Source organism: Schizophyllum commune (genome assembly GCF_000143185.2).
Source record: "Schizophyllum commune H4-8 unplaced genomic scaffold SCHCOscaffold_8, whole genome shotgun sequence".
Taxonomy (NCBI): Eukaryota; Fungi; Basidiomycota; class Agaricomycetes; order Agaricales; family Schizophyllaceae; genus Schizophyllum; species Schizophyllum commune.
This window is the reverse complement of record NW_026089545.1, coordinates 2,067,088-2,093,411: the sequence shown is the minus strand read 5'-3', so window position 1 is coordinate 2,093,411 and position 26,324 is coordinate 2,067,088. Positions and strand designations below refer to the sequence as shown.

The 26,324-nt window shown below is 56.9% G+C and overlaps 12 protein-coding genes across 12 annotated transcripts; 5 read left to right on the top strand and 7 right to left on the bottom strand.

The window, feature by feature from the left end:
* Positions 1–54: 54 nt before the first annotated feature.
* On the bottom strand, positions 55–1,414 carry SCHCODRAFT_02632783 (DUF1771-domain-containing protein). The gene is made up of 6 exons (XM_050345732.1): positions 1,083–1,414; positions 708–924; positions 644–654; positions 466–586; positions 348–414; positions 55–294 (listed from the first exon to the last, which is right to left on the bottom strand). The coding sequence occupies exons 1-6, from the start codon at positions 1,350–1,352 to the stop codon at positions 153–155; spliced, it is 828 nt and encodes a 275-aa protein (XP_050199367.1). The 5' UTR covers positions 1,353–1,414; the 3' UTR covers positions 55–152.
* Positions 1,415–1,736: 322 nt separating this feature from the next.
* Positions 1,737–2,730, bottom strand: SCHCODRAFT_02506992 (uncharacterized protein; the record flags this gene model as incomplete). Its single annotated transcript, XM_050343187.1, has 4 exons — positions 1,737–1,923; positions 1,972–2,419; positions 2,487–2,623; positions 2,675–2,730. 4 exons carry the CDS (start codon positions 2,728–2,730, stop codon positions 1,737–1,739), a joined length of 828 nt encoding a protein of 275 aa, XP_050199366.1.
* Positions 2,731–2,910: 180 nt separating this feature from the next.
* Positions 2,911–4,050, top strand: SCHCODRAFT_02632775 (ribosomal protein S5). The gene is made up of 3 exons (XM_050345731.1): positions 2,911–3,224; positions 3,272–3,818; positions 3,869–4,050. The coding sequence occupies exons 1-3, from the start codon at positions 3,115–3,117 to the stop codon at positions 3,980–3,982; spliced, it is 771 nt and encodes a 256-aa protein (XP_050199365.1). The 5' UTR covers positions 2,911–3,114; the 3' UTR covers positions 3,983–4,050.
* Positions 4,051–5,672: 1,622 nt separating this feature from the next.
* SCHCODRAFT_02632771 (uncharacterized protein) lies at positions 5,673–6,275 on the top strand. The gene has a single exon (XM_003029951.2). It carries the CDS (start codon positions 5,727–5,729, stop codon positions 6,072–6,074), a length of 348 nt encoding a protein of 115 aa, XP_003029997.2. The 5' UTR covers positions 5,673–5,726; the 3' UTR covers positions 6,075–6,275.
* A 186-nt stretch (positions 6,276–6,461) lies between these two features.
* SCHCODRAFT_01098144 (uncharacterized protein) lies at positions 6,462–8,156 on the bottom strand (the record flags this gene model as incomplete). Its single annotated transcript, XM_003030359.2, has 3 exons — positions 6,462–6,491; positions 6,546–8,061; positions 8,116–8,156. The coding sequence occupies 3 exons, from the start codon at positions 8,154–8,156 to the stop codon at positions 6,462–6,464; spliced, it is 1,587 nt and encodes a 528-aa protein (XP_003030405.1).
* Positions 8,157–8,903: 747 nt separating this feature from the next.
* Positions 8,904–10,791, top strand: SCHCODRAFT_02632766 (peptidase C1B, bleomycin hydrolase). Its single transcript, XM_003029952.2, has 4 exons — positions 8,904–9,353; positions 9,409–10,030; positions 10,079–10,524; positions 10,577–10,791. The coding sequence occupies exons 1-4, from the start codon at positions 8,943–8,945 to the stop codon at positions 10,589–10,591; spliced, it is 1,494 nt and encodes a 497-aa protein (XP_003029998.1). The 5' UTR covers positions 8,904–8,942; the 3' UTR covers positions 10,592–10,791.
* Positions 10,792–10,874: 83 nt separating this feature from the next.
* On the bottom strand, positions 10,875–12,876 carry SCHCODRAFT_01098122 (uncharacterized protein; the record flags this gene model as incomplete). Its single annotated transcript, XM_050341024.1, has 13 exons — positions 10,875–11,367; positions 11,418–11,453; positions 11,517–11,604; positions 11,649–11,692; positions 11,746–11,803; positions 11,853–11,913; positions 11,954–12,124; positions 12,180–12,194; positions 12,243–12,330; positions 12,392–12,427; positions 12,484–12,532; positions 12,696–12,756; positions 12,799–12,876. The coding sequence occupies 13 exons, from the start codon at positions 12,874–12,876 to the stop codon at positions 10,875–10,877; spliced, it is 1,278 nt and encodes a 425-aa protein (XP_050199364.1).
* A 798-nt stretch (positions 12,877–13,674) lies between these two features.
* SCHCODRAFT_02584300 (uncharacterized protein) lies at positions 13,675–15,037 on the top strand (the record flags this gene model as incomplete). The annotated part of the gene is made up of 8 exons (XM_003029953.2): positions 13,675–13,705; positions 13,756–13,833; positions 13,880–13,990; positions 14,044–14,117; positions 14,174–14,360; positions 14,421–14,594; positions 14,657–14,738; positions 14,809–15,037. 8 exons carry the CDS (start codon positions 13,675–13,677, stop codon positions 15,035–15,037), a joined length of 966 nt encoding a protein of 321 aa, XP_003029999.1.
* Positions 14,994–17,074, bottom strand: SCHCODRAFT_02632757 (2-methylcitrate dehydratase). The gene is made up of 5 exons (XM_003030361.2): positions 16,694–17,074; positions 16,532–16,642; positions 15,730–16,483; positions 15,432–15,668; positions 14,994–15,329 (listed from the first exon to the last, which is right to left on the bottom strand). The coding sequence occupies exons 1-5, from the start codon at positions 17,007–17,009 to the stop codon at positions 15,209–15,211; spliced, it is 1,539 nt and encodes a 512-aa protein (XP_003030407.2). The 5' UTR covers positions 17,010–17,074; the 3' UTR covers positions 14,994–15,208.
* A 448-nt stretch (positions 17,075–17,522) lies between these two features.
* Positions 17,523–18,909, bottom strand: SCHCODRAFT_02352658 (uncharacterized protein). The gene is made up of 4 exons (XM_003030362.3): positions 18,812–18,909; positions 17,809–18,759; positions 17,632–17,756; positions 17,523–17,571 (listed from the first exon to the last, which is right to left on the bottom strand). The coding sequence occupies exons 2-4, from the start codon at positions 18,743–18,745 to the stop codon at positions 17,560–17,562; spliced, it is 1,074 nt and encodes a 357-aa protein (XP_003030408.1). The 5' UTR covers positions 18,746–18,759; positions 18,812–18,909; the 3' UTR covers positions 17,523–17,559.
* A 2,473-nt stretch (positions 18,910–21,382) lies between these two features.
* On the bottom strand, positions 21,383–22,823 carry SCHCODRAFT_02632752 (uncharacterized protein). The gene is made up of 6 exons (XM_003030363.3): positions 22,516–22,823; positions 22,114–22,457; positions 21,972–22,058; positions 21,807–21,913; positions 21,646–21,739; positions 21,383–21,592 (listed from the first exon to the last, which is right to left on the bottom strand). Exons 1-6 carry the CDS (start codon positions 22,805–22,807, stop codon positions 21,512–21,514), a joined length of 1,005 nt encoding a protein of 334 aa, XP_003030409.1. The 5' UTR covers positions 22,808–22,823; the 3' UTR covers positions 21,383–21,511.
* A 723-nt stretch (positions 22,824–23,546) lies between these two features.
* Positions 23,547–26,117, top strand: SCHCODRAFT_02750460 (P-loop containing nucleoside triphosphate hydrolase protein; the record flags this gene model as incomplete). Its single annotated transcript, XM_003029954.2, has 4 exons — positions 23,547–23,843; positions 23,893–25,445; positions 25,500–25,613; positions 25,667–26,117. The coding sequence occupies 4 exons, from the start codon at positions 23,547–23,549 to the stop codon at positions 26,010–26,012; spliced, it is 2,310 nt and encodes a 769-aa protein (XP_003030000.2). The 3' UTR covers positions 26,013–26,117.
* Between the last annotated feature and the right edge of the window lie 207 nt (positions 26,118–26,324).

Sequence of the window (26,324 nt, the reverse complement as noted above, 5' to 3'; positions counted from 1 at the left end):
CAAAAGAGTTGATCCCACTAACGCATGCATCAGTTCCGTAGTCAATCCTCTCAATGACTGGCGCCGGACTAGCCAGCAAGAGCGTACATTCATTGTTACATACAGGCCGTATGCGCTGCATATAGCCGGGGGCAGTGGTCCAGGAATAGTCCCTACATGATCAGGCAGCTCTCGCCTCCTCTGTCCAGCCTGCGCGTAATCTCGTCCGGGTCGACACCATGATGGTCTCCACCGCCAATCTGAACGATGAGCACGCCAGCATTATCCGGGTCGAGGTCGGCAGCAAGGTTGTGCCTACGACGTGGTTCAGGGAAAAGAGTAGGAGCAGAATGAGGGAGGCTACGCACTTCGCCATGAGCTGTTCAATAGCAGGCTTGATCCTAGCGGCCTTCCCGTTCGAATGCAGACCCTTACCTGAGGTGGGGTCAGCACTCCGACACTGCGGGACAACAGGGTAGCACGCACCGACGATGAGGTGAATCTCGCGATCACCGCGCCTCTTCGCGTCCTCGATGGCAATCTCGGTACGCTCGACGGCCTCCTTGACGTACAGTCCATGAAGGTCAACCTCGCCGGGTTTGGAGTCCTTAGGCCGCGGTCAGCGTTCCCCTCTTCGCCAAGCCCAGGCCGGGAGCTAGCCCACCTTGTTGTTCTCTGCAGAGTATCGTGAGCCGAGGAGCCATTGTCCAGAAGCAGTTTCCACGCACCGACAAAGATCCAGTCCGCGGCCTTCTTGTTGAACTCCTCCATCTGGCGCTGGTGCGCCTTTCCCTCGTTCGACAGCTCCTTTGCGCGCGCGCCATTGCCAGACGCGTACGCCGTGTGGCTCTCCTCAAACGCACGCGCCATCGCGTCGCCCTCCTTATTCGCGCGCGCGCGGAGGTCGAGGTAGTAGGGATCGGACTGGTTGACTAGATTCGGGTCCTGAAGCGGCACATACGGCGGTAAGCACAGCGTCCGACGCTGCGGCAGCGGGGCTCTACGCAGCGGGGGCCTCCATAGCGCGCGCAGGAGGCCGAGGATCATCCCATAGGGTGCGATGGATGGGGGAAGAGAACAAGGAGGTGCAGCACGCGACTTACGGTACGTTTGCCGCCATGATGCGGAGCTTCCTGGTGCTGGGGGCGCTGCTCCTGCGGCCGGTGTTGCTGCTGGGGCGGGTACTCTTGCCTTGGAGGACGTTGTTCGTGGGGTCTGTGCTGTTGCTGTTGTTGCTGTTGCTGCCACTGTTCTTGCTTCGGAGGGCGCTCATGCTGCGCGGCTTGATGTTGCTGCTGAGGCTTCGTCTCTTGCTCATTCGTGGAGGACCCGCATATTAGATGGTAGAGCGACTTGACGATGCTGCCCAACATGATGGACGTAGGGACCAAAGGCTACTGTGGTGCTTGCAACGCGGCAGTCGTCACGATTTAGCTCTGCCACCATGCTGCGGCCTACCGTCATCACACTGCAGGCACCTCAATACCACGCTCCCCTTGGATGTACGCAAAAGGTCATTGTCAAACACGATGAACTACGCAAGACGAGATTTTGGACGTAAACCGAAGTACCAGAGTAAAGACAGACAAGAAGGCGTAAGGCATGAGTAACATGGGGGCGTAGATCAAGCACTGCGTTGCCAACGATCCTACAACAGCGACATCGGATAGAAAGAACCTACAGACACGGGGTCCTTGGCTACGTCTCCAGACGACGATCAGCATATCGCGTTCGCTCTCAAGATACGTACTGCTGGATTAGATCTCCATTCCAACCATGACGAAGGCAGGGTCAACACGGAAGTCGGGCTTCGTGACGACCGTACCACCAACGTACATGAGGGAGTGCAGCAAGTCTCCAAGAGCAGGCGAGGCGCGCTCCAATACGATGATGAGCGCCTCACATCCCAGCCGCTCGTCCGCAAGGTCCAAAAGAGCAACGATGCTACGACATAGTCAGTGAAGAACCAGATGGCAGGACGATCGAGCATACCTCTCGCGAAGGCTAACGGACTGAGCATTCTTGCCGTCGACGTAGAGCGTCTTCGGTTTGCCTGGGAGAGAAAGTACAGCTCCATTAAACTCGGCGCCCATGTCGGGCGAGTTGATGGATACGCTCTTGGCGTAGGGCAGCGCCGAGAGACCGTCGTCGGGAAAGACTGTCATGAGGAAGTCAAGGGCGTCCTGGCGGTTGGCGTCGACATCGCTGTCGCTATCACTGTCACTGCCGGTATCCGGCGTCAGAGGCGGCGTCTGGAGTGCAGCAGAGTGCGAGCGGATCGGGATGCCGCGCGGGCTGTAGGGACTTTGAACGGTCGTAATAGGTGGTTTGTTGTGAGGATAGATGATAGACTTCGAAGAAGGCGAGGAGGAGAAAGAGGTATCGGACGCTGGGCTGCCTGTCACACAGTCCAACGACCCTCGGTCGGGAGGGCATTTTGCTTGGGGGATGTCAAAAACGCCACTACACAAAGTCAATACAATGGTTCCCATGTAGAAGATAAGAACATACCCCCGGCCCGCCAGAGAAGGTAGTAGAGTAGTAGTACATGTCGTCGCTGCCCTGCATGTGGCAGACGGCTAGCACACTTGGATCTGCGCCGAAAGGAAGTGAAGCCCCATCTCCAACGATCTGGCGACCGTTGCTGCACAGGTGAGTCAGCAATCGGGCCGCGCCACTTTGGCCATAGACTTACGTGGGGCAAAGACTAGATTGATAATTCGATAAATTCGACATTGTTTTCAGCGACATGAGGTGCCAACTTGGTGGGGGACTTTGATTCAGAGGGTTATTGACTTTGTGCACGGTGCAGCGATGTTGCAGAGGACAAGGAACGCTTGGCTCCACTGCGCCGAATTTCGGTCACCGGTGATGCCAAACATGTGCAAGCAGGGCCCCCTCCGCTCAGGACCGGACCCCCGGTCCACAGAAAGTTGTAAGGGTCCTCGACAGCAAGCCCGACGACGACCGCGACCTCAAAACTGTGAGTATGCCGTCCTGCTCGCCGTAGACAGGCCGAACGATGTACTCTCTTGCGAGGGGACACCGCTCAGGCGCTGGAATCGCTCGTTTTGCGCTGGATCGGTCGCACATCTGGCAGATGTACTGACTGCCGCGACAGAACTTCTCATCAAGATGGCTGACGCTCCCCGTGGTCGTGGCGGATTCGGACGTGGACGTGGTGATCGTGGCCGTGGGCGCCGCGGTCCCCGTCGCGGTGGTCGCAAGGACGAGGAGAAGGAGTGGTGCGTCGCAGTCAGTGATCGTGCGGCATCTGCTCATATTCCCCAAGGGTCCCCGTCACCAAGCTCGGCCGTCTTGTGAAGGATGGCAAGATCAAGTCAATGGAGGAGATCTACCTCTTCTCGCTCCCCGTCAAGGAGTTCCAGATCATCGACTTCTTCCTGCCGAAGCTCAAGGACGAGGTCATGAAGATTATGCCCGTCCAGAAGCAGACGCGTGCCGGCCAGCGCACCCGTTTCAAGGCGTTCGTTGCGATCGGTGACTTCGACGGCCATGTTGGTCTCGGTGTCAAGTGCGCGAAGGAAGTCGCGACCGCCATCCGTGGCGCCATCATCCTCGCCAAGCTGTCCGTCATCCCTGTCCGGAGAGGTTACTGGGGTGCTAGCCTCGGTGACCCGCACACGGTGCCCTCAAAAGTCAGCGGCAAGGTCGGCTCCGTCATGTGCCGTCTCATCCCGGCCCCTCGTGGTACTGGTATCGTCGCGGCGCCCGCTTCCAAGCGCTTGCTCCAGCTGGCTGGTGTTGAGGATTGCTACACCCAGTCCAAGGGCTCCACCGCCACGATGGGTAACTTCTTGAAGGCAACGTTCGCTGCCGTAAGTGTCTTCCGCTCAAGATTGTGACTATCTGCTCACAGAACATCCAGCTTACCAAAACCTACGCTTTCCTCACTCCGGATCTCTGGCGCGAGATTCCTTTGTCGAACCTGCCGTACGACGAGTACAGCGGTCACCTCCAGATGACGCAGCGCATCAAGTGAGGGATAGATATGCATTCTATGTTGTATGTACCATCGCATTAGGCCTATGGGATTTTTCTCGCATCCTCCGTCCTGAGAGAGCGTGTCCTGCACGAACTTGTCTCTCATACGCCGCACTTGGCTTCAGAAAGTGCTCTCGTGCTTTCGTGCACATTCGAAGATCGTGGGGATAGGTTGACAGTGGTAGGCAGGACCAGCCAGATGAATGTCACCTTCAATTGAGCTCAACTACTTCCCAGAGTCAACCCAGAACGACTTGACTTTGTATCCCCATCGGGATGGCCATATCACTGCATGCGGTAGTCCTTCGGAAGCAATCTACACGGCGGCGAGCATGAATGACAAGTCCGAGCACTCCTGAATTGATGCCGTACGCTGCTTTGCCTCACTCTTTCACTTTCCCATCGCGCATCCTGCAGCGAAGTTTTCCTTCCCGCCATTGATAACGGCTCTGTCAAAGGACTGAGCTATCCCCACCTCCTGCGCTGCCCTCCCTTCATTCTTCCCCAACCACAATGAATTCCTCTACGTCTGCCGATCAGTCTCGCTACGAGGCGGGTCCCCGATGCGCATCCTTCACCTCTGCAGAGTTTTCTTCGAACTCGCCTACGGTGAAACGGTCCCAGCTCAATCGCCAACGGCGATACGCGAATTTCTTCCCCTCGCACAGCTTCGACGCGCAGCTGGCGAACTTGAGCCTCCCTGATGAGAAGGACACGAATCCGGACGAGAATGCGACTAGGCGTCGCGCTCTTTCATCCTTCGAGTATGTCTGTGCATCATACAGCCTGCACGCATACTGACGTTCCTCGGCAGCTTGCCCTCACAAGCTATGGATGCCAACGAGTCTTGCATGCTCCGCCAACCACCCATCAGCCCACGACGTGCCCGCCGCTTTTGTACCGATTTCGGACTGAGTCGCATTGATCCCCCGCCCACTCTACCGCCGTCCACAGACCCTTCGGAATGCCCCAAGCCTTCACCGGCCGCCGGCGCCGTTGAGGCGAGCGATGAATTCAGCCTCACTAGCGCGAACACCACGCCGCTCGCGACACCCTCCTGCACGCTATCTGACGAATCATCTATGTATGACGGGAACATGGCGTTTCCCCAACCGCCATCCATCTCGCCACTCCTGCGACACATCCAGAGCAACCCCTCCTTGTCGACTCGCCACGTCGACGTCCGCGCGACATCCTGGCGTGCTGCGCCAGCGGCTGAGGATTGCATCGCCGTGCGGACAGTTCGCGCTGATGGAGGGTGGGCGAAACACACTCCGGAGATGGACGAGCCTTTCGATCCTCGGATCCCCGCCTCCAAGTCGCTGGTCGCACTGCTGGACAGTCTCACGTTCGACGATGAAGACATGCAAATGGCGGGCGAGGCGCTCGTGATGGCTGAGGATCCGCGTCATTTGGTCATCACCAGTCCTGCAGAGGAGCGACGGGTCCGCCCAACGCCGCCTCTTCCCTCCCTACCGCCTCCGTCGTTGGTCCCGTCGCCCCCATCTCCGCCCATCACGAGGACTCGCCGACGCTCGGCTACGCTCAGCCAGCTTGAGCAACTCCCTCGCGTCTCGGCACCGTCTCCTCCGCCTGCGTTGCCTACGCCTGCCGCGCCTCAAAAGGACGTCAAGGTCGGACGCGTTGTGCGCGCCATCCGCAAGGTTACCAGCATGAGCTTCCAGCCCCAGCCGGTAGCGGTGACCACTGCACCCGAGGTGTCGGCGCAGCGTCATTCAAGGATGAACGTCTTCGCCTCGACGTCGACGTCGGCGGCCCAGGAGTGGAATGCCAAGCTCAGGACGATGCCGACGCTGGCGTCTGAGCCTGTCATGAAGCTAAAGCATCGCTCGTACGCGCCACCTCCCTCCCAGAACACCTTCCTTCAGGCGCCGTTCACGCATCGGCCGTCGCGGAGCACGGGCGCCGCGACGCTGTTCCCGCCCCCGCCGGACGTGCACCCTCGCTCGTTCATGGACCTGACGCCCGAGCGGCGGCTGAAGCGGCAGCCGTCCATGTCGAAGGAGAAGATGAAGAAGTTCCTTGCGCGGGCCAGCGGGGTGCTTGGCTTGGGTCGCAAGAAGGCTTGACAGACTTTTATTTCGAACGCTGCGCTACGAAAAGTTGTTTACCAAAGTGTATTTGTATGTCCTCTGCCTCTGTATCTCCCCGGGTATCTAAGTATCTCTCGTTTTGTTGCGTCTCGTGCTGCCTGTATGTTCATTGGAAGTGTTTGCGTGTGGGTTCATGAGTGGACTTTCGACAATAAGCCCTGGAATCCCCAAAGTCCCCTACAGTAGTATACATATGTTACAGCGTCCATACGAATCGGAATGGTCATACATTTGTAGCAAAAAAGCGCGATGTTAGTGTGCGCGGCATTGGACAGAATAACAGCATCCTTTGAATTCGCCTTGAATGATGGGCCGTCCAAACGTATACGTTAAACCCAAGCATTGTCAAGTGTTGTCAGACCTTCACTGATCCTTCCACATGAGACCCGAAGACTGTCAGACGATCAGCTACGCGGAACAAACATGACAAGGGACAAAAGAGCATACCAATTCCTCAAAGTCGTCCGAAAATCGTAGCTCAGCAGTAGCGTGCACCGTCACATTAGCGCGTGCTGCCAGGTCCTTGTACACTTCGTCGAGGTAGTAGCGCGTGCCCTTGACGTCCCCGACGTACAGCTCGACGTTCTGTAGATGACGGGGTTCTAGGGACGCGAGATGTCCTGCGAGATGCATCGCGCGCGCTATCTCTTCTTCCTCGTCTTCGTCAGACAGCACCGGAGCCGGGGCTATCTTGAGGACCTCGAGTCCAGATAGCAACGCGGGCCGGGCATCCGCCAGAAGACTGAACAGATGCATGACCGAATCCTCCACCAGCGTAGCGAGCAACGCGAACTCGGGCGACTGCCGCAAGACGAGCGTGCGCAGATTTGGGCACGCCTGGATGATATTGAACGTCGACACCGGGCTCATGTCATAGTACACGCTCAGCGTCGTCACGTTCGCGCCGCCCGAGCGCTGGATGAAGGAGAACAGCGAGCCTGGGAGCGTGAACTCGGGCGCGGTTACGATGACCTTCTCGAGCGCGGGTGCGACGATGAAGGGGAGGCAGGTGTGCGGGTGGTGCCACGCGAGGCCGAGGACGCGCAGGCGGGGGAGCTCGTGCACCTCGAGGTCCTCGGTACCGTGGCGCATGCCGTTGCCCTGGAGGGCGCAAACCTCTAGATTGGGCATGAGGGAGAGGATAAGGGTGTTGCGGCAGGAGATCCCGGGTCCGGCGTAGTGGGTGATCTGCGACCATGGGAGGGCCAGGCGAGAGGGCCGCACCTCTCCTGCGAGGGTTAAGCGGTGCAGGTTGGGCGCAGGGAGAAATGGCAGGCGGGCGGTGATATCGTTGGACGAAGACACGAGCCAGTTGAATTGCTGAAGCATGGGGAAACCTGCATCGTCACCATCCCTCATCACGTCTTGCAGCATCTTCAACCCGACGCCCAAGAACGTGACGCTCTCCCATCGGTGACGCTCGGCCCATAGTCGCTTCAGTATGTGCTCCCAACCGTCCCAGGGATGAAGAGAGATCCGCAGATCGAGTGGCTGATCGTGCGAGCGGGCAAGGTAGGCGTCGAGCGTGAGGCGTGCCTCCAACATGCGGTCTATGGATTTGGATGGGTTCCTAGACGCGAATGTCGCCCTCGCAGGTGTGTATGTGTCTATCCTGTTCCAGAGGGTGGGCAGTTCGTGCGCAACACCGCGCCAGATGCGGCAGACCTTGAGTAGCGTCCAAATAGGGTCGGTATGCACGAGTCCGAGGCAGCGATCGCCTATGAATTGGGAGAAGATGAGGCGGAGAAGCTCTGGAGGAAGAGACTGGATGCACGAAGATGGCGTGTTCTCCTGCTCGTTGTCGTCATCTGATTTGGGCGTCGGTTCGCATTCATCGGCGAGTGCGTCTAGTGCGTCTGGGGCACAATGCCAAGGATCTACTCTGGTGGACGCGCTCTCTGGCATCGAGTAGAGGTCTATCTTGACGAGGCGCTTGCAAAGATCAATATCTGGAGTGCCGTTTCTGTAGATAACGTCCATGAAGAAGGAGCAACCTTCGCAAGGAGTCACGACGTACCTGAGGTTGAGGAGCTTAGGGTCCATGCCTGGCAGTTCCATCTATTGAAGAATAGTCTTGAGGTTATGGACAACGATGAGGGGTTAGGGAAAGCCCCCGCTGGGGATGGGGGGCGTATATGTAGCAAGCAGCGGAACGTAACGGTCGGAGATCTGAGGAATCTGGGCGCGTCGGGGGCATGTCGATTTCCCGGCCCGGAAAGCCGGATCTTGGCTTCAATACAGCGCCACGACCAATCGACAGCGGGGCGCGTACGCTCTCTTGACCTCGACCATCCGCGAGTCCCATGCATTGGGTCCGGTTGTACGTCGTTTAGGACGTGGGAGGGGGCGTATCGGTCAAGGAAGTGGTTAAGCATGCGCGTCGTAACGCTGATGGGTCCGCTTCTTTGTCCACCTAAATTGATTATTGAAGACTACCAGTACAGAGTCGACTCACTCGATTCGAACGGTGGGATCTTGAGAGGGGGAGGGAGACATGCGGTGGGTTCCAAAAAAGAACAATAGCACGGGGCCCCGGGCCGTCGCCCAGATGAATGCCAGCATCGAGGCTGGACTTGACGATCTTCTCTTCAGCACGCCCATCTTACTTCCCCCATGTTTTTGCTACTTTGGATGCAAAGCACAGAGCTCTGCAAGCCCCGAGCCCCGGTGTAACCTCCCAGGGCTACCGACAGTACCTGCTCAGTCAAAGCCGAATTCGGAATATTGTGTGATACGGCTATCTTATCGGCTCATGCGTCCGACTTGCGATAGCGTATATATACTCGACCGTGGTGGTACCTCGCCAGCGCCACGTCTCCCACCTTATATCCCACCACCACCACCATGGGCGCCGCATCTTCCAGACCCGAGACCGAGTCGAGCTCGTCGCAGTCCGACAAGTCGTACGAGAAGCAGCGCGTCGCCGTAGACTCCCTCCCCGCGCGCATGGGTGCCCTCTCGCTCGATGGCGCGCTCTCCCTGCAGAACCTGGAGTCCTGGGAGAGCGACGTGTCCGCGGACCCCAAGGCGCAGCTCGCACGCACTATCCTCGCGCACAACGACATCCGCACCGCGCTCATCTCGCGCAGCGCCAAGGTCGCCGACTCGCACGTCTTCAACACCCAGATCGACTTCAAGTCGGGGCCGGTCACGAACCAGAAGAGCTCCGGCCGCTGCTGGCTCTTCGCCACGACGAACGTGATCCGGTACGATGTGATGAAGAAGCTGAAGCTCAAGGATTTCCAGCTGTCTCAGGTGCGTCCCCCATTCACGTGTCCCCACAGGCGCGATAAGGCTGACAGACCCGCAGAGCTATCTGTTCTTCTACGACAAGCTGAACAAGTGCAACTACTACTTGGAGTCATCGATCGAGCTTGCGGACCGCCCGCTTGATGACAGGCTCGTCACTCACCTTGCTGGCGACCTCATCAGCGATGGTGGTCAGTGGGATATGGCTGTCAACATCCTCGAGACCTACGGCGTCGTCCCTCAAGCCGCCTACCCGGAGTCCTTCCACTCATCGCTCTCTTCGCCTTTGAACAACTTGCTCTGCAAGAAGCTCCGGGAGCATGCCCTCATCCTGCGCAGGCTCGTCGCGTCGCTTCGCGCCGACTCTAGCCTCAGCGAGTCGAGCATCCTTGCTGTCGTCCGCTCGAAGAAGGAGGAGCTCATGAAGGAGATTTACACCATCATGACTGCCACTTTGGGCGTCCCGCCCAAGCCGGATGACAAGATCTCATGGGATTACTACGATGAGGATGGCAAGGCTGGTCACTGGGAGGGTACCCCGAAGCAGTTCCTGAAGGCGTTCAGCTCGAAGGCATACCCCCCTGCCGAGTCCTTTTCGCTCATCAACGACCCGCGCAACCCGTACAGCAAGCTCTACACCGTCGACAGGCTCGGTAACGTTTGGGGCGGTCGTCCGGTGTCCTGTAGGTTCCTCGTCCCCCATCGACATATTCAACACTAACTCCTGCCAGACGTGAACACCGAGATCGAGCGCATGAAGGACGCCGTCGTCAAGATGATCAAGGCCGGCCAGCCCGTCTTCTTCGGCTGCGACGTCGGCCAGTCCTCCGAGCGCACCCAGGGCATCATGGATACCGCGCTCTTCGAATACGAGCACGCCTTCGACATCAAGCTCGGCCTCACCAAGGCCGAGCGCCTCCAGGTCGGCGAGTCCGCCATGACGCACGCCATGGTCATCTCCGCCGTGCACCTCGACCCCGCGGGCAAGCCCGTGCGCTACAAGGTCGAGAACTCGTGGGGCGACGCGGTCGGGGACAAGGGCTACTTCGTGATGACGGACGCGTGGTTCGAGGAGTATGTGTACCAGATTGTTGTGCCGAAGGCGCTGGCGCCGCGCGACCTCGTGGCCGTCTTTGAGGGCAAGGAGAAGACGGTGTTCCCGCCGTGGGACCCGATGGTGAGTGGGCAATCTATGAGCAGTGGCCTCTGTGAGACTGATAACATTGCAGGGCACCCTGGCGTGAGAGGTAGACCGCATGCAGATAAATACATATTATGGCAGTTCGGAACATGTATATATATAAACGGGTCATTCTTCACGTTCTGCATGCACGCTGTCGCTTTCCCGCAAGGCTTTCCAAAATCTATCGTGAACCGTTGACGAGACTTGTCGACCAATACTCCTGCTGACGCATTCCATGATTGCTTCTGGTGATGCTGGTGAATCCACTTGCCTTGTATAGCGTTCGAATTGTCAATGAGGAGGTCCTTTTCAAGGCGAGGACAACGGTGTGCGACAATCTATGCTCATCGGGGCCCTACTGGCTTGCGCGTGGCCTCGCGAATCCTCACAGATGCTGTGTGTGGTATAGGATGGCCATCCTTCCGTTTTCTCCCACTGGGCTCTCCCGTATTGTCCGGCAACCCCTCCGGCGCACCATCGCCCACGTAGTTGGGTAGCAGCTGCTGCACGCCCTCCTCCTCGTCCTCGTAGAAGACCCGCACCGGCGCAGCACCGCCGTCGCTATGCACAACGTAGATGTTGCGGCCACTGTCCTGCCTCCTGTCGCCGCGAGGCCGGCGAGCGGACTGGCTTCTTGCGGGATTCTCCGAGGAGGGAGGGCCGTTGGTGGTCGTCTCTAACTGCGTCTGTGATGCGGTACGCACCGAGGACGAGCCCGACCCAGTGTTCACACTTCCAGCAGGCGAAATGGCCTTTTTGAGGTGGCGACGTACGAGGAAGATCCACACGCCAAGAGCCCCGATGACGAAACCCAGGAGAGCAGCGCCAGCTCCGGTACTAGACATACGATGAGTATGCTATCCGGTCATCTCGATTCCAGGACAGACCCCGCAGCAGCTCCGACTGGCACGACGGTGCCCTGACTGGAAAGAAAAAGAAAAGGGTTCAATATGCATATACGAAGCGATGTTACTAAAAAAGCTCACTGTTTCGCCATGCAGGAGGTCGTCCCTTCCCCGCTATGTAGCAAGCCGTACGACCAGACGTTGCGCTCCGCGTCTGTGACCTTCAGGGCTATATTCAATGAATTCCATTACACACTCGAAGACTCAACGCACCGATACAAAGAAGGGGGTACCCCACGACAGAGAGACCGTCCAGTCTGCGCATGAAGCTCGAAGGGGCAGCGTTCAAAGTGCGCGCGTGGTTACTCACTGAAGCTGATTATCGAAGCAAAGGTCGCATTGTACGGAAGGTGTGAGGGCGGCGCCACCTGAGGACAAATGAGCTAGAATTTGCACAGGCCGAAGCTGGATACCCACTATGACCGTGTACGGGGCCGTCCCATTCTTCGGTGATATTTGAATGGCCGAGCACCGGAGTCTCGTGAGCATCGTTAGTTTATGCAGGAGATTGGGAGTACCTGTGGTATCCACCCCGTCCTGGATAGCGGCCCCGATACGATGTTGGCCTCGACGTCGAGGTTCTGGAGTTGGCTGAAGGTCTGATTCGTACATGATCCGCTAGGCTCCGTCGCGCTCGACACGATGCTGAGGAGAGAGCTGCAACCTCCGGTGTAACCGTTCGCATCGAACTGGCGACCTATGATGAGCACGACGCCAGAGAATACGCGAGTTATTGCACCGCACCATACATATCTGCATCTACAAACGGGGTCAGACTTGTTTTAAACCTCTGGGACGAATGCTTACCTGAGTGCCCGGCGGAAACGGTACCTCGAAGTCGTATCCAAACTCTGCATCACTGGGAAGATCGAGAATGAAGGGGACAGTGTATCTCCTGGGATCCGTCGAGGTCAATATGAGTGCGTGCGTTGGAGGTTTTGTTTGCGGTTGCATACGAGGTGTATACCAGGAGTGAATAAGGCGTCGTTGCGCTGGGTCTCTTCAACCGTGTTAGCTGAGATCGAGTCCAAAGGATCGAGTTACGTACCCTGTAGCCGTGCCACGATCCCACTTGAGGCGCATCGTCTCGCATTGTTCTGCATGTCAACGGCGACGTTGTAGCCGTGCGGGTGTGGACGTCGTGAAGAGGAGATTAAACGGCGAGTATGGAGCGACGAGGGAAACGGGTATGCAAGTAAGGCCACAAGCGAGGACATGTTCACCGATAAGCACGACGTCGCGCAGGTATACTGCACGCACCATAGACAGGAACTGTCTTGACTTGCCCATCTTCGGCGTACAGGTCGAACTCCCAGGACTGCTGGAATGAGCTGGCATACGAGGACCGCAAACGCGGACGCACCTGTTGCATAGGCTTCAGTACAATAGCCCGTACGCTCGCGCACATGAAGATACACGAAGTAGCAAACACCAAATGCATGACGGCGGGGGATGAGATATCCGACGTTTAGTGAGATCTGGAAGTGGACGCGAAGAAAGGGAAGGCAGAGAGATGTGGGGCTTGAGACGAGCCAGGACTTGGCCCTGCAAGTGAAGGCGGTGTCAGCACGGATCTCGTTCCTTAGTCCATCGAGTTGCGCAACTTCAGTGCAGCAGAAGTTATATCAGGCCATCTACAAGCATCAGACGCTAGACGAAGGTTTGCTGGCGCTCATTTGGCGAGATAAAAAAAGAGTAGCAGCACTGTAGCTTGTTGGTCATTTTGCTGACCTTCGCGTCGAGCACTCCCCTGTCTATTGTTCTCAGCAAGGGCAAACTTGCATGAACGGTTCACTCACAATTTCTTTACAAGTCGAAGAGGTAAGCACACCCTGCATTGCAAGAGGTCATTGCCGCAGCTAGTACGGCGCGGCTCGGAGCACATCGCAGCCCACGTACTTACATGAATGATACAGGCAAAGTAGAAGGAACTACGGAAGGCACGCGACCTCGCTCATGGTGCCAATGGGGCACGACAGTCATTACCTGATACTTCTGGAGGTGCACACAAAGGGTTGTGTTGTTCGCAGTCCCTCGTATACAGTTGTGCAACCATAGCTTTATGAGCAGTGGGGCTTATGGAATGTGAGAGACGGAAGGAAGGTTGTTCGGCAATAGCCGATTCCGTCACGGACCGCAATTCCGCTGTCGGCATTTGCCGAAGACCAAACAACGCGTCAACAAACCAGCGCCTGATCGCGTCTCCCGTCATCCTTGAGCGCCTATTTGGTAGATCAGCATGGCGACCTACTTTGGCATCCTACCAAATGGTACGCAATAGATACACTCAATGATGCTGAGAGAGTTCAACCTTTCCCAGAACTCATCGACTCCATCTCGGCGGCGCATGCGGACGGGCCCACGACGCGTCTCTTGCGGTTACCGCATCCACGAACAAGTAGGTGCACCATCCCCCTTGCACGCACACTTGCTGACATGACTAGGCATACCCTCTCTGTTTGCCCTCTATGCCACTGGAAACCAACTCGCCGAGGTGCAAGCAGTCGCCCCACCGAACGAGCGGTCATGGTTCCTAGGCGATAATGTGGTCGCAGGTGCGTTGCTCCCCAAACCCTCCCTTCCCCCATCTGATGAGTATCTCCGTCAGATGGCCGACTACTTGTCATGACCCCCATGGACCCCACTTTCCTCCTCATACCCCTCCTGTTGGCTTTGCAATCGGTGCGCCTACATGCGTCCCCTCGTCCTCCGGTCCCTTTAATTGACTCCCACACCAGCCAGACGGCTCACTCGGCCAACTACGCCCATGGGACGACATCGTCGAAGACATAGTCACCAAAGTCGCCACCGACCCCGCCGATCCCCCAAAGGACCGCTCCACCATACTCGACGCTGCTGACCTCTCGGCCTTCCTCGAGAGCCCATGTTGTCGCTCCGCGTTGCGCAATATATGTCAGTGTGAAGGTATGCTTGCCCTTTTCTGATGAGGATGAGAAAGCCTATTACTTGTCAAACCCCCTCCAGCCATAACACCCGAAATCACTGTCTACCGCTATTCCCCACCCATCCTCACCGCCTACCTCCAACGCAAAGTTGCCCGCCTCTCCGAATCCTCCTTGCAAGAGGGCTCGAAGACGGTGACGCGCAACCTCGCGAAAGACGGGCTCATGGAAGATGGCAAGGAGGAGCTACTGAAGCGTAAGTACGCGACCTCGATGAATGGGGTAACATTCCTGACGGTTTCCCCCCCTTTTGGATAGTCGGCCGCACGCGCGCTGCCTGCGACCTCGTTTCGCAGTACCTCCCTCGAGACATTTACAATGCCCTGAAAGCCACATATGAGTACGTCGCCATCTTTAGACGCTCTTCCATCCATCCAACCGCTGACCCCCCCCCCCCCTCCTCGACTCAGCTTCACCCCCCTCGAAGCACACCTTAAAACCCTGCACGAAGCCGACATCCTCACCGCTGCTGAAAATACCACGAAGGGGAAGAAGGGGGCGGCGAAGGGCAAAGGCGGGACGACCACCGCCGCAGATTCGAAGAAGCGGAAAGGTAAAGGCTCGCAGGGCGTAGAGAAGTTGAAGAAGGCGAACACGGAGGGCATGTCGAAGTTGTCTAGCTATTTCACGAAGAAGTGATCGAGATTCTTTCTCGTCACACAACGATGATATGGATGCCTGCCTTGCTACGAACTGTAGTCCAACAAGTTCAAGGTAGCATTGTTCGATATTGGTACAGATAATTTTGGTTGCAATTGTAGATGTACAATCCTTTCGTCAGCGTGACGATCTAGCGTCATGGCGCGCCTTTCACTGCTTGATAAAGAGCTCCGTGAACTTATCGACGGGCAGCTTCGCAAACGACGGTGCGTCCGTGACCGTATCCAGGATCCGCTTCTGCTGCTCGGTGTCGAAGTGGTGCGAGATATGCCTGCAAGGCGCGTTAGTCCAGTTCCCATAACATGAAGGTTGAGAACGTCGAGTGAAGGTCGAGAGGGTCGAGTGAGGGTTGAGAAAACCGAGCGGTGCCTACCTCTGGAACTTGTTCATGAGCAGCGGCGTGCCCTCCGCGCGGCGGCGCTTGTGGCCCACGGGGTACTCGATCTCGACCTCGTTGAGGACCGTGCCGTCGTTGAGCTCGACGAGGAGCGCGTTGCCGATGGACCGCTTCGCGGGGTCGTGGTAATCGACGCTGAACCGCTTGTCCTCGACGCAGAAAATCTTTGCGCGCAGCGCGTCGATGCGCGGGTCCGCGGCGGCTTCGTCGGTGCTGGAAAACGATCAGCACTTTGGACAAGCACATCGCAGGTATTGGATAATGATATACTCACTAGCTCTCCGACGTCAACTCGCCGAAAATCAGCGGGTACGCGACCATGTAGTTGATCGCGTGATCGCGGTCAGCGAAGTTGTCCAGCGGGCCCTGCTTGTCGATGATGCGCACCGCGGCCTCCTGCGTCCGAATGCGCACGGCCTTGATATCCTCCGCCGTCTTCCCGAGCACCTTCAGCCGCTCGTGCAAGATCAGCGCCGCCTCCACGGCCGTCTGCGCGTGGAACTCCGCCGGGAAGGAGATCTTGAACAGCACGTTCTCCATAATATACGACCCGAACGGCTGCTGGAACTCGAAGGCCCGGCCCTTGAACAGCACGTCGTAGAAGCCCCACGTCTTCGCGGTGAGCACCGAGGGCAGTCCCTTCTCGCCCTTCTGCACGAGCAGCGCGAGGTTGACGGCGCGCGAGCACGCGTCGCCGGCGGCCCAGGACTTGCGCGGGCCCGTGTTAGGCGCGTGCCGGTAGGTGCGGAGCGACTGGCCGTCGACGAAGGCCTGCGAGACGGCGTCGACGGTCTGGTCGCGCGTGAGGCCGAGCATCTTGGAAACGACGGCGGTGGAGGCGACCTTGACGAGCACGACGTGGTCGAGGCCGACACGGTTGAAGGAGTTGAGGAGCGCGAGGCCGCCTTGGATTTCGTGCGCCTTGATCATGGCCTCCTGGAGGTCGTGTACGGTGAAGGTCTTGCCCGAGCGCGTGAGCCAGTCCGCGACGGCGAGGATGGCGCCGAGGTTGTCAGATGGGTGACCCCCTGGGTGATGCAGTGAGTATAGAGCAGGAGTCAGTGATGCAGACGTACATTCAGCAGCGAGGAAACAGTCGTTGAAGTCCAGCCATCGGATGATCGTACCGATGTTAAACGCGCCGCGGATGGGATCCAGCTGGTAGTTGGTTCCAAAGACTTTGGTGCCTACGAAGTTCACGTTAGCGTTGCTCGCTCCATGCTCACAAGATAGCATACCATTGGGCACCACTGTCCCCTCCACCACAGGACCCAGCAACTTGGAGCACGCTGGGAATCGCAGGCCCTCCAATCCACACCCAATGGTGTCGATCAAGCACAGGCGTGCCGTCTCGTACGCAAGCTCAGAGTCAATCTTGTAGTTGTGCACATAGTCCGCAATGTCCTGCAGGACCTTGTCCGGCTGCGGCCGATGCGCCAGCTCGCCGTGAGTAGAAGACATCGCGCGCACGATCAGCGGGGAGAACGTCGAGGGCCGGGCGCGTGCAAGGGACCTAGCGGGGCTGAAGCTCGGGCGCAAGACGCGGGACAGCATATGCGGGCGTGGTGGTCGCGGACAACCTGCGGTCGTGGACGACGAGCGCGTGAAGTTAAGGCAGAGGCGACCACGGTTCGGCGACTCTCCTTCCCCGGTCCGTCGCTTCCCCACACTCCATACGGGGGTAACGGAACCCCGCATAGTACCCCAAATCGGCAAAGCCCGATGTTTATTTCCACCAAGCAGAATCTGAGCATCTCTCCCACTACTGGGTGCCGCGACAAGGCTAACACCGGCAGTCCCTTTGAACACCTGCTCTACTGCTTGAAAGGTCAGGCATGCCAAGTCTCTTCACGAGAATCTCTGCGCGACCGCTCGGACGCGCATGTGGCGGATCTACTTTGAGTCCCTCCAGCAGCGCGTAAGAACCAGCATGAGTCCTGCGTTGCGATGTTGAACAGAAGGCATGAAGCTAGGGAGGATTGGAATGACGATATGCATGTATGGACACTCGATACAGAGACTAATATATGAAGACAACAGACTTAGAGGAAATGACGACCAAAAGCCCTAAAACACCTAAAAAGAAATTAGGAACAGATCGCGTTTAGACAGTCGCCTTGAGAATGGATACTCGTAAGTGAGAGGTCATCAGGAAGAAGAAGTGAATCCTACTCACATTCACCATGGTCCATCCAACGACGATTTGCCAGACTCTTGCCTCTATCGCGTTGCTGCAACGAGGGCAGTCCATGTGTTCTTTCAGCTTCCCAAGTTTTTGTTGCAGTACGCTAGCGATGATGCCTTGGCACGATATCAGCGTCGAATGCAAATTACATAACGCGTAACAGCGTACCTGGATGGCCATCCACCAAAATCTCGTTCACAGTCGCCGACCACTCACGCGTCAGGATCTTCTGCGTCGCGAAACTGCACTCCCCCGTCTCCGCGTGAAACGTCGGCGGCACCTGGAGCAGCTCCTTCAATTTGTCCATCCGGCCGTGATGCAGCATCAACAACTTCTTGAAGTACACTGAGCCCATCTCGGCGGCGTTCTCGTCCGGGACACGATGTAGGGGCAAGGAGAGCAGGTACGCGGAGGCCACCTGCGCCAGCGCGAGGAGGTCGTGCGCGGCGGCGAGGCAGTACACCTTGAGAGGGGCAAGTGCAGCCTGCTGGCGCAGGGACTCGAAGAGCACGGTGCCTGGGGCGACGTAGGACGTGGGGTCCATGCCGTACGTGGACAGGCGTCGGACAGTATCCGCCAGCGTGTCAAAGGACAGCTTGAACTTAGATGGCGACGCGCCGTAGGCGATGTGCAGCAACATATTCAGCACATCTCCATTGTCGTCCACATACACGCGGATCGGCTGCCCGTCGTTGGGGTCAGGAGAGCCCGAAGCTTCCTGGAGTGTGCCTGCGAAGTCATTGCATGAGGCGCGATGGAGGACGCTGCTGTTGACGAAGAAGTGGACCGCGTCGGACGTGACGAGCTGGAAGTCGGGGGCTGGGGAGGAGGCGGGACTGGTCTTGTCGTTGAATGCGGTAGACACACAGTACATCGCTGACGAGGCGGGGGGATCCGGACTTTGCAGAGCGCTCGGAGGGGCCGTCTGGGGTGGATCCTCTGGGGATAGCGATGGTCCAACGACGCCGTAATCGTCCCAGTGAGCCACGCTCGAAAAAAATTCGGGCTCGAAAGACTGCAACTCGAGCGCCTGTGGCTCGAACTGCTCCTCGCAGCCAGCGTTGCAGTCGTACGAGTCACAATACATGTTGTCTTCCATGATCATTCGAGGCGGTCGGTCTGTGGGAGGTCGGTCAGCGCAAAGGTGAGCAGGATGACGGGCGTGACGCACAGGGCGCTGGCAACGGTTGATATGCAGCAAACCAATAAAGGAAAGAACTGGGGAAAGCTCCCACCGCAGGGCTTTAAGTACAATACTGCCTGTGCTCGGCTACCTCCTGGAGTGATAATCTTAGCAGGCGGCGGCTCCACCAAAGACCCATGATAAGGGAGCTAGGCAAGGCTATCCGAATGCTGCATGGGAGACGGAGCAGAGGCGGTCCTACATGACCAATGCGAAGACGGTCGCAGGCGTCAATGTCCGTATATAGAAGGTAGGCAAATCGTATTTTTCCATACTGGCGAGGCTGGTCATCGTCGGCGCTTTCGCCTTGCTGCAGGGGCGAGCACGCATGATCCTCCTGGATGCCACGCTTGTTAATGGGTGGCTTCGAGGCCGGTCAGCCCGTCGTAGCATTGGGCTTTGCAGGGCGGATGGCGTCCACGACGTTTGATTACGAAATTCTGTGTACTCTAGAGCGAGTTACTGCTTGGACGTCCTCTTCCTCCAATACTCACTCAAGATCGTGGGCTACGCGTATAGGCGCCTATGGGAGGTGTACTGTGCAAAAACCTCGAAGGCGAATTAACGACACAAGTCCCCGAGTTCGATGCAAATCGACGCACATTGTCGGTGAGTCCGGTCAATCGATGCATACGATCGAAGTGCTTCTCACAACCGAGCGCCGTGATAATACTGTCCCCGTGTCGGGGGTGACCTTGGCAGTAGCAGGCGGCGGGGATGTGTAGTCCGCAGGGACCGGACAGCTGTGAATTCTATGCTGATTATAACAAGAGCTCAGTTTTCCATGGTGAGGTCGCCCTTCCTGTGCCAGGAGCACCTCCCTTCTCACGTATCGGCTCGCAAGGGCGAACCAGGGCTGCGCACCGTGCCACTTCTAATAGGGGACAGCGAGCGATGGACGGAAAGCTAGACCCATCACACTACTATGGGCGGTATAGTGTGCAAAAACCTCAAACGAGGTATTTCGACGCACGTCGCCGCCGGGGTTTAAAACGACGCATGAGCTTGACGAACTAGTGAGATTGACGCAGATGATTGAGCGAGAGTGCGTGCTTACCTGTCGAGTAAGCTCTCGCCAGGCAGAACACCCGGCGGAAGGGGAACTTGGACGTCGCGGTTGCGTTGAGCCTGGCGAGTTCGGCTGTTGCCGGGCGTACTCCCGCGCTCACGTGGGTCAGTTGAACTTCGTTATGCTCGGCAGAATATTCGTTCTCAGGCTAGTAATTAGTCGCCCTGATGAGCCGGAGATATGTAGTATCGGTGGGCTGCGTGGGTGCGACTTAAGATATATGACTGAAGAGCAATGTCCGAGTCCGTGCTGACGTTGGGTCCGCACTCATATTCTCGAGTGGCCTACACCACGTCAGCCTTACCCCCAGCACCACGATCGGCAGAGGCGCGCGCATTGCACGGCTGCTATTTTCAGCGGGGTAGGCCGCATTGTGCCTGCTGAGCATAGGGATCTCGGGTGGAAATGAGGACAAGCAGCTCAAGGCGCCCCCGGTTGACCTTGTCGAGGACAACCAAGCTCACCGAGAGAAGAAGGGTTTCAGAGGATTTGATAAAGCATATGCATTTCTTAACATGGCTTGTACAGAGGCAAGCGAGGCGTGATGGACTGGAATGGACGGAGTCATTAGGCGGCGCGGCCTTATCCTCCGTCCCTTAGCGAGCGCCTCCACGCCGGGAAAAAACGGCTGGAAATTCACCGTAGGCCTTCAATTCAGCCACAGAACGAATATAAAATCGCTTACAAGCCATGTACACACCCATACATCGGTCGGCTAGGTCACGAAAGAGCTTGCCGGCTTTAGCGCCGGGCGCTTAATAGCAGGTCGGGGAACCCCGAGTTCGGGCCGTCCAAGCCACGCCACCCCTTCCCTCATCGCCCTTTCACTCCGATGTGGAACCGAGCACTGGGAGCTGCAATCACGGCATAGCTCGATCGCGTGCGTCGCTTTCGCAAGTTCATCAAAGTCGTGCGTCGATTTCGAGGCTCAGCGGCGGCAGGTGTTGAAGTACCTCGTTTGAGGTTTTTGCACACTATACCGCCCATACACTACTGGTCACGGTCACGGTCCCCGAACCTTGCATTTCTGCTCGACACCATGCCGCGGGCACCTTGTTCTATCACCCCCCTCTACCCCCTTGCGGAACGTCAATACTAATCCTAGGGTGGATCAATACCTGACGACGGCCCTCACGGTCGAAGTAATCCCCAGCGACCAAAGTTCAATATGTCACGTGGGGCTCGAGGAACTTGCCGCTCGTTGGACCGCCCACCAGCTGCCGCGGCCGGTCGTGCCTCGCCACAAGGATAAGCTGAGGACGATGGACTTATGCATCGTGAGCCTTGATCGCATGCGTAAACTGAGTGAACTCGCCAATACCGTGCGTCGTTTTCGAACACATCGGGGGACTTACGTCGTTAATTCGTTTCGAGGTTTTTTTACAGTATACCGCCCATACATTTGGTCATCGTCTCACAGACATTGGACGACTTCTTGGCCGAGCCCAAACTCAGCGCCTTAGACCACTCGGCCATCTCGATACGGGAGGGCGAAAGAACAGCCAATATATCAACGTGGAGTGATCCTCCTTACAAGCGCTACGGCCATTGAGCGAGCGCTCCATTACTCGTATCATTGGGTAAGCCAAAGATCTTTAAGTCATCTGCCGAATATCCTATCATAACTTTGATTTCTTCGCTTGCGACTGGAGACATCGGTGTATCGCCCCCGCTAATTCTTGTGGACTCGTTTGCACCACCTGAGAACAACTTGAGCATGCGTTGGCTGTGTACGCAGAAGCGCTTTACGTACGAGATGTCCGGCATTCTCAACGCGAGACAATGAGGCAAGGTACTGCACACCGCCTATCGCGTTGTTGATCACGTCGTCCTTGACGAAGGCAGGTCTTCCGCTCATTGTAAGAAAAAAACTCACAGAGGTGACAGTAGCAGAGCGAAGAATCGGGGACTTACAGATAGTCGTCCACGGCCCCGTAGATTATGTGCGTCGGAACACGTTTGACGCCGTGCTTCAAGAAACCGTATGCACGAGAGACGCCGAGAGGATCTTCGTAGGTCGCCTGAATCGCAGGTGTGAATGAGATCTTACGAGCTTATGAGAGTCTAAGTATCTCTTACAGCCTCCTGCCTCTTCACGCATGCCAAAGTGACGCCTTCAGTCTTGTCCGGGTACTCGAGCGTGGGCAGACTACGCAGACCGTGCTCCTACGCCGCTTAGACTAAGTCATCACGGATGGCTTGCAGGTATAAGATTGCGTACCACAAACAGTCGCACGACTCTATCGTCCCAGGTCTTCCAGCTGCGACTCTTCAAGAGGGTGTACGCTTCAGGCTTGCTCGGCCAAATATCACGTCGGTTGCGTGCGCTGTTGACCAAGAAATGATGAGGGCCAGCCGCGGCTTCGCGGTTCATGACCATCGGTTCGACCAGTATGAGAGAATCGTAGACCACACGCGGCGTATACGTGAGTGACAGCTCAAGCGCTACTGCACCCATCGACTGCCCGATACCGGCGAGGCGGCGCTGGCTAAAATCGACGTCGATGCCCTTACCCTGACCTGTCAGGACCAGATGCACTGAGCGCGCGTATTCACTCCAGCCAACTGAAAGTATGTGTATGTGCGTCAGAGCTTCTTCGACTGACAAGGTGAAGGTACGTACACATAGGCTCGTAGCCAAACTGCAGCTCGCGCTCGTTTAATGCGGCCGACGCGCCGTGGTTTGGGCACTCGATAGCCCACATGTCGTGTATCTTAAGGCCAGGTAACGCGTACAGATCCTCCATTGCGGGCTCGGAAATCTCATTGTGGAAGCCCGTCGCGTGAGTCCAGACGAGGGTGAGCGTGTCCGGCGCGTCCGATGATGTTTTCGGATCCCAGTAGCGCTTGACGGAGACCAGCAAGGGGTAGTCCGGGCGAGCGTCAAAGACGTACGAGCGTGAGTGGAGGACCATGGTGACAGGAGACAAGAAGGATACTTTCGTCTGAGTAGCTTCTGATTCTGAACATGTTGGTGCACTGTGATTGAGAACACCGGGCCGGTCGGTGTAACCGGCCATACTCGGCAAATGCCGCAGAATGAACATCCCTTTCTCCTTTGCCCGACGTCTCTCAAAGTTCATATCAAGCTGCTAGATCCTGCAAGTGATACAGATCCAGACTCGGGAGACTGAGGAATTTTGTGAATATATACTGCATGTCCCTTCATTTAAAGATATGTTTTCTTCGCAGTCTGGTGCCCAGGTTCAAGCAACCCCCGCAGAGAAACTGGATTGCCTAGTCATGGCAGTCATGTCCTTGTTGATCATGCCCTCGGGGGGCAAGCAAAGTCACTCGCAGTTGCAATCCTAGTCAGCACCTCTCCGATACTCGAGGTACCGTGGTTCGACCGCGGAACCTCCGGATGACACTCAGCGATTAGTCTCACGGGTCAGCCTCTTCTCACAAGACGACGGGGGGAAAGGTCAAGTGAGAAGAGTCTGATCAAGGCAACGGTTAGCATATGACGCGACGATTCGTGGGAAGTAATCTGTCACTTTCCTGACCGCGGAGATCACCGAAAGAGACCCAGCAGTGTGGGATTGTCCCAAACAGGCAGGAATGTGATCGTTCGCGCCCGCGTTCCGCGCGCTTGTTCCCTCCTTGTATCCCTATTCCTATGGGGTCCTCTTGCCCTTAGGCGCATTCTACATAATGTCGCATAATCCTACAGTCTCGTATGAGACCGATAATTCCACTCGTTCATCCATCAACAAATCACCTCAATGGGTCGAAAAGACGCTCTCAAAATACTTCGCTCTTGCTTCTGTGCGCGACTTTCAGCTCGAACGCGCTCGGCAGGTCATACAAGGACAAGATGTCCTTCTTATCACTGCTACTGGAAGTGGGAAGACTGTCGTGCTTCTTGCCGGTGCAGCAGCAGCCTGTGAACTCGGCGAAAATGCGATATGTGTGTACATCGCGCCAACAAAGGCCCTCGTCGAGCAACAGGTCAGTTGTCAATTCTAGAAATGAAGCGCTTTTGACTGATAGATGGTAGGCGCTATCCACACCGACGGCTCTCGATGCATTCGCCATTAACGAGGACACGTTGCGATGCGCGGAGGCAGAGGGTCGGGACCTCTTTCGAGAGCTTCAGGCCAGGAAGGGCACGCGCGTCGTCTTCATGACGCCTCAGATGTTCCTGGGTGCGCGCTTCCGGGGCCTCCTCAAGGACGCGAACTTCAAGCGCGCCATCAAGTTCGTGTCTATTGACGAAGCACATCTCGTGGATGATCTGCAAACTGGGCCGTTCTTCAAGACATACAACCTCATTTCGCCGATGCGAGATGTCCTGGATCCAGATGCTGTCTGGGCACTCGCCACAGGCTCTCTCACGGTCGCGCAGGAGGCGTTAGTAGCGCACAAGCTCACGCTGAAGCCGGGGAAGTACGTTCGCGCGCGTTATCCCGTTGACCGCCCGAATATCATGTACGACATCCGGTTCCTCCAGTACCCCTCATCCAACCGCCAGCACCTCGACCTGAGCTTCCTCATTCCTCCTCTCATGCACTCCGCCTCCGAAGTCGAGCCCACCATCGTCTTCTTCAGTACCTTCGCTCAAGGACAATCCGCCATGCGCGCGCTTGACTATCTCATCCCCCCAAACGTCCCAAATCGTGAAAAAATCGTCAAGCTTTACGGCTCGATTTTCTCACCGGATTACAAGGCTGCGGCTCTGCGCGACCTTGTGGATCCTTCCTCGCCCCTTCGTATTCTCATCGCAACAGACGCCGTGACTTTCGGAATGAACGTACACGGGATCCCGCGTGTTGTTCTGGCCGACACGACAAGTGGATCATTCAACACGCTGATGCAGCAGCTTGGGAGGATCCGGGGCGACCTTGCGGCGCGCGCCATTATCCTGGCGCCTCAATGGACGAAGATTATACCAGACGAGGAAGTGAAAACGAAGCAGCAGCAGGAGGATCGCGCAAGACGCGCGAAGTTGCCGCCAGACTTACTGCGCTTCCTGAACGCAGGGCGGACAGATGGATACCAGGACAAGGACTCCGACATCGTTTGCCCCCGCGCTCTGAACTGCAAGCTCAACAACGAGCCCTTCATTGAGCGCCCCCGCTGCTGTAATGTCCATGTTGACGACCCCGAGATGGACACCCTCCTTGCTCGTGAGCGCGCGGATATGGAGAACTGGGACCGCATTCTCAACGCGCCGCGCGATCCAAGCGGCGAAGACTTGCGTTCCGACAATACATACCGCTCGCTATCCCGCCATCCCGCAATGCAGAGGTCCCTTGCCTTCGTTCTCAACCGGTGGGGAGTTCAGTACTTTGTCAAGCATATCCGTACGGAGGCTATGGCGCACCTTCCCCCTACCTCTGTCCTTCCATCATCGCTCTTCGATGCCTTACCGGACAGGGCCCACCTTTGTACAACCTTGGAGCGCTTCCGTCGTGTGGTAAATAGCATCATGCCGCAGGGCTGGCCCGATTTTGACAAGTACGCGCCACCGCTGCTCAAGATTCTGCAAGAAGCGATGGCTGGCTACACTGCTATCATCAAGGAGTCCACAGAGAAGGCTTCCATCAAGCTGTAAGCACGAGTTTTGCCCTATGTTGTCTGCCTGCTCACGTCTTTATTATGTAGCACGAAGATGCGCCTGGATATACTTGTACATCTCTGTCGAGAACACAATATCGACACGACCGGCTTGAAATTGAAGGCGGAGTTCATGGACGTCCTCGTCGAGTTTTTCGTAAAGTGAGAGCTTCTTTCTTACTTCCCCATCTCTAGCGATACTTACTGATACGCAGAAATGAGCTGGACGAGCCGACACCTGAGGAACTCACGCAACTTCGTGCCAAACTTGATATGGTCAAGGAGGCAGACAAGGTGGCCAAGACAAAAGAGCGACCACGTCAAATGGATCAGGACAGTAATTGCATTGAGGGCGTAGGCGACCTTGCACCTACACCTGGCCCTGCATTGCCTCAGGCGTCACGAGATGACACCGCTCGCTCACCGCTGGTGCCCAAGAAGCGCCCTGCTTCCAGCCGGCCAAAACCTCGGCCTGTCAAGGCACGCAAGCTCGTGACTGCGGTCGGAGACAAGGAGAACAACGACGCGCGGTTCATTGTGAGCAGGAGTGGTGAGATGTAGGGGGCCATGACAATCCTCGAGAACAGTTTATACTCGAACGTACACCCGTTTTTAATCATCCTAATTTACTTACTATACTTCACTTGCTACTAGCACTCACTACAGCTCTGGTACTATACCACTTTACTTCTGAGTCTCCGATAACATCGTCATTTGTCAGCGCTGACCGCGGGCACAACCGTGACAACGTTCGCGGTGAGTGTCCTGAACTTCGGGAAACGATGATGTCATTTCCCGACGTTCAAGCTTATCACGTGGCAGGCATGTGATCGTCAGTTCAACTTTCCGTGATTCGTCTGTCGTGCTTCTACA